This window comes from Dendrobium catenatum, unplaced genomic scaffold, assembly GCF_001605985.2.
Source record: "Dendrobium catenatum unplaced genomic scaffold, ASM160598v2 fragScaff_scaffold_743, whole genome shotgun sequence".
NCBI lineage: Eukaryota > Viridiplantae > Streptophyta > Magnoliopsida > Asparagales > Orchidaceae > Dendrobium > Dendrobium catenatum.
The window spans coordinates 1,586,267-1,591,640 of NW_021319205.1; the positions used below are offsets into that span (position 1 = coordinate 1,586,267).

General features: G+C 37.1%; 1 protein-coding gene across 2 annotated transcripts in view; it reads right to left on the bottom strand.

Moving 5' to 3' along the window:
* Window positions 1–4,271: 4,271 nt before the first annotated feature.
* Window positions 4,272–5,374, bottom strand: part of LOC110099439 (imidazole glycerol phosphate synthase hisHF, chloroplastic-like) — a 5,242-nt gene continuing 4,139 nt past the window's right edge. The window contains exons 5-6 of one of the 2 annotated variants that reach the window (XM_028696405.1): window positions 4,489–4,659; window positions 4,272–4,379 (exon numbers count right to left, since the gene is read on the bottom strand). In XM_028696405.1, coding sequence (XP_028552238.1) covers window positions 4,616–4,659 — 44 coding nt within the window. In that variant the 3' untranslated portion in view covers window positions 4,272–4,379; window positions 4,489–4,615. Of the gene's footprint in view, window positions 4,384–4,488; window positions 4,660–5,374 lie in introns of both variants that reach the window. The other variant, XM_028696404.1, reaches the window with a different exon arrangement.

Here is a 5,374-nt window from a genome sequence, read left to right on the forward strand (position 1 = left end):
TTTCAATGATTAACAATTGAAATATGGCTGATTAGAGGTATTATGGGTATTTTTTGGATTTAATCTTAATTTATGATGATTTATTGAATTTTCTAAGTCCTTAAAGGGGCTGAAATTTGACATTCTCAATTTTCTAACCTAATGACCTCCAAATTAAGTAAAATTGAAACCTAAGGTATCTGATGTCCCTAAGTTTACTATGTTCAAGTTTCACCCCAATTGGGTGTGTGTACAATCCCTTATAAATTTTTGAAGTTTTCTAGATATTTCCTTAATAATTTTTCCTAGGTATATCTACTACTCAAATAGGCTTGAAACTTGGTGTGTCTAACCTAGGTACATATGCATTCACATCACAGAAATTTTGCAGCAAAATGCAGAAAATTTACGGTGCTATGAATTTTCAAAATTAAGGATCCAAAATGGACCCTTTATATTAAACATTCACATCATAGAAATCTATTAAGTATCTGACCCTAGAAGTTTTATTGAACATGACTAAGATACTCAATAATCATCCACCAAAATTTGGACTTCATTTGATCATTAGATTGTGAGAAAAATGTAAACAATGAAATTCAAATAAACTCAAATATTTCACAATACATAAATCAAATCAATACAATTTTAATTTTAATAAATACTAAATTAGATTATCTTTCCAAGGAGTCCAAAAACACCCCATTTGGTGGAAAATTCCATTGTCTGTAAATTTTGGAAGATTTGGAGCATTTAAAGCATTTTTTATTCAGATTTGGGTCAAATCAGCTGACGGTGACGTGGCTACATGGCATGATGCCACGTGTCAGATCCCGGATGGACCCACATTCGACCCAGAGAAGGACCGCATGGTTTGGGGGCGACGTGGCCAATTCTAGGTCGTCCAATCGCATTAAAGGCTTGGTCGGATGGCTCCTGTTGAACAAGAGTTAAAAAATTTTAAATGCCCATATCTTTCAAAATACCTGACGAAATTGCACGAAATTTGAATTACAGCTAGAGAAAAATATGATCTTGCAATGCCTGGGGTTTGGAGGCTCTATTCATTGCTAAATTGCTATAGTTTCAAATTGAAATTTAAAATTAAAATGAGCATAACATACAATCCAACTATCATATTTTTGCAATTTTTTGCCTGTTGGAAAGCTGCAGTGATCCTCTACAACTTTACTGAAGACTCCAAAAGTTGGATCTTGCTGAATCTAAAGTTATATTTGAAACTCCTGTTTCTCTCTCAAGAATGCTATCTCCTCACTAAAATTGTGATTTGAGGCTTGGAAACGGTTGAGAAAAGATTTAGAAGGCCTTGAGGAGTGCTGAAATGTGTGGGAGGAGCTCTTGGAAGGTTGGGGGATGCTAGAGTTTGGAGCTTTTGATGATATGAGAGGGAATGATGAAGAAGCCTCATTTAGGTCAAGTTTTCATCCACTTTACCTTTGGATTTTGAATTGGATGGTTGAAATTTGATTTGGAGTAGTTTTGGATGAGTGCCAAGTGCCCCCTATGCTTCCCAAAGCTAGAGAATAGGATTGGTGGTGAGTGTGACTTCTCTTTGTCCATGAGAAGAGGGGATCATACCTTTTTCCCCATTTGGATGAACCAATGCCAAGCCTTGTTTAAGGGGCTGGTTTAGGCTCTATTAGGGGAGGAAATGAGTCACATCACATCATGTTTGAGCAGGTTCTAGACTAAGCCATGGATTTCCAAGGTGGCTTGATGATGTAGCCAAGAGTTTGTGGTCAAGGATTTGATGTTTTGAGCAAATACATGAAGTTGGAGAGGGTTTTGACCTCTCCAAATGAGTTGACCAAGTCAATCCAAGATGAGGATTGACTTGAAAGTCTTTGGACATGTGAAGGGTGTATAATTAAATAATTTTGAAGGGTTGATTTGATTGAAATGGGTTGAATGATTTAATTTGACAAGTTTGTATGTTAAGGGTTGATTTGGTCAACCATAGTTGACTTGGTCAACCTGGTCAAACCAAAGAGTAAGTTTGGGTTCAATGTATTTCTAAATTCATTTAGGATCCATTGGAATGACATTAGGAGAAGATTTCAAAGGTGGATAAGTCAAATCAAGTTGAGTTTAGGCCAAAAGTCCAAAAATCTCCCTTTATGGGCATTTTGGTCTCAAGTAAATTATGGGTCAAATTGAATATAAAAAGATGTGGATTATTGCTTAACAAGTCAATATCAAGGTATTAGGAGTGATCAAAAGATTTGGAGGGGGCTCCATGTTGCAAACCTATGTTTTGATGATTGACAAACACTACTTCTCTTGGACTACTTGTTGCTTCTAACTTTTCAAGAATCGAAGATCGGACGATCAAGAAGAAGCCAAGTTCAGGATTGCGTAGGTTTAGGGTTGAGTCAGTCTGTACTTTTGTTTTTCACCCTTTGAGTCTACTTGTAATAGTCAAAGAGACTGATACTAAGTAACCCTACACACACACACACACACAATCCCTCCCTCCTAATAGGCCGGCCCACTCATGCATCCGCTCTCATTAATTTTAGCCATTATTACTCCCTTAGTAACTCCCCAAAACAATAAGTCCCATTCAAATTCAAATGGATTTGAGTGAATCTTCTCATTCTTCCTTAATGAAAATCACTGGCGATTTAGGGCCAAGCACATTAAAAACCCTTCCTCTAAAACGTCACTCTCCTGGAGTCGCTGCCAGCTAGGTCATCTCCCTTCCCTCTTTCCAAAACTGGATATCCAAACGCCTTTCATTCATACCGGAGATGATTACCGTCTCATCCCAAGATTTCCTTGCGCTGTGATTGAGAATTTCAGCAAATACTTCTTGCGTCCCGCTATGCATTAGAAATGCACACTTGCTGAGCTCACACACAAACTCTCACAGGGACAGCCGCATGTTTTGACACGTCGAATCTTGGATATTGTGCTGTCCAGTTATTTCTAGTCCACACACAATATGTTGGCGTTGTCCACAGTTGGTGCAGGGAGTTCCCAACTGTTGTCAAGACAGCTCGGCACATATCTAAGTAATACACCACCCAACTCTAATGGGAATTCTGGATTAGACGAAACTTGCTGTCGCAGAGTTCTCTGCAACTCAAGCTGCTTGCCACTCTGGCCGAGACTGCCGGTCCAGGAAATCGCTAAGGTGTTCTTTTGCACCAGCCATGTGAGGGTCACGCAGAGGCTGGTTTTGGAGGAATAGCCGTAATATCAAATAGCTGTCACACCGGATTGTCACCATCAAAAACCAACCACAACGGGACTAAGCAATACATCTGTCTGCTAATCGGGTGGAACTCACCTCACCAACGATCTTATGTTATGGTATCTTAGAGTTTTATTTTCGAATGTGGAGTTGTACTTGAACTCATGAAGATTATGCTTAAACCTTTTCTCCCACTAATTGCCTGGCGATATTAGAGTTGAGTGAGGTTGACACACACACAGTGATTAATCCTCACATTGTTAGTGGTTAATATGTTGTAGGAAGAATCACTCTCGCTCCATCGCACACTGAGTATAACATTGACTTTGAGCTATAATGTTATAAGTGATCCTTAAACTCTTACTGCTGTCAACTAGAAGCCATCGTTTTTACCGGGCTCAAAAGGTTTTTATTGTGTCAGTTTAATATTCACACACATCATCCGATATTAAATTTTCGATATTATAATCATGACGATATGAAAGTGTGGAAATTTAACTCTTAAAAGAGGCAACTTCATCCATTCAAATATAGATTTACACATCAAGATTACATTACTCACTAAAATCTAGAATTAGGAATGAACTCAAGGGGCGACTATATAGGACAAGCTCCACATGATATATTTATACAAGGTTTAGCTTTAACATGGAAGACTGTACTATGTTACTAATTAAATATCAAACAATAAAGGTAGACAAAAAGTCAATAACGCTTATCTATGTTTGCACATGCACTGCAGGTTTGTTATACTATAGACCACCATATTTCGCCTATATTCATCCTTGGAAGAGAATGCTAGGTAGATTCTGAATAAAAAAAATATATAATAGATATTGTCATAGTATTATTATTAGATATAAGTTATATAATTACTTTATATTATCCCATTCATAGACTAGGGATCCTCATACATCTGAGAGAGTCCATACTAACTCATAATATTATTATTTCTAACCAATTCAGTGTGAGCCATAAGGAAATATAAATAGATATTAGAGCAGAAAATAATATTTTATCAAATCAGATATATTAATTGAGATTTAAAAAAAATACAATATTAGAGTTTACCCTCCACTCTTTTCAGGGTGAAATTGGACAGCATGAACGTTTCCCCTTGATATAGAAGCAATAAAAGTATCACCATAATTACATGTTGATGAAACCCAATCTTTGTTAGCATCTGACTAGAATAAAATGGAATAAGTAAAACCACTTTCTTAACATAGCTACTACAAAATAAAATATAGAAGCATAAAAAACAAAATAATTCATAGAGCAAATGAGCATACAGGCAAAGCACGATAGGAATGAACGAAGTAGATATGTTGGCCTTCAATATCATGCAGAATTCCTGACTCCTTGGTTAGCTGCACACCATTCCACCCAATATGCGGTACTCTAAGGCCGTTCGATGAGTCAAAACGTCCAACCACACCAGGAATCAAGCCAAAGACCTTTTACTGCAGCCATAGGTTGTAACTGTTATATGCTCATATGTGAAGTCAAATAAAACACCGTGAAAATTTGCCACTGCAAAAACTTTATCACAAGTGAACAACAATCTCTTTTTAAACCATACCTAGCTACTAGTAGACCTATTGTGGATGGTTTTTTAAGGGCAAGGTAGAGTAATTATAGAAGAAGAATGTAGATGCTCCAATATGCACAATAGATGTCATCCCAATAAAATCTGAACACACTTCAAACACTAATGCTAAGAAAAAAGATTCTAAAGAAAATTAAAGGCCACCCTGTTAGTTCTTCAAAATATACAATGCAGGTAGGTGCATCTAAATTATGTATCTACCCTCCTACCATTTGCCAGTATTGGCAATCAACGCACCCATATGTTACCTGAGATAATTCAGATGCACTTCAAATGACATTATTTGTCTTCCTACTTCCTTCCTTATTTCTTTGGTTTTCTATCAGTCTGGGTTCAAGGAGCCAGGTTTGACTCCTTTTGTCGGTACCCAGAAGTTTAAGCTATAATAAACACAAAAATCGTGATTCTTTTAAGTGCCTCATTTGCTCTGCCGAATATCCCTTTCATTTGTAGGATAAAACCCAACTAGTTGATTCCGCTCACAGCTCACAGAACAGTTCCTTTCCAACCTTTCCTAGTTCAGCATTACTTCTGCCTACTGCAAAATGGCATCGTTGTTTTTCCAAAGA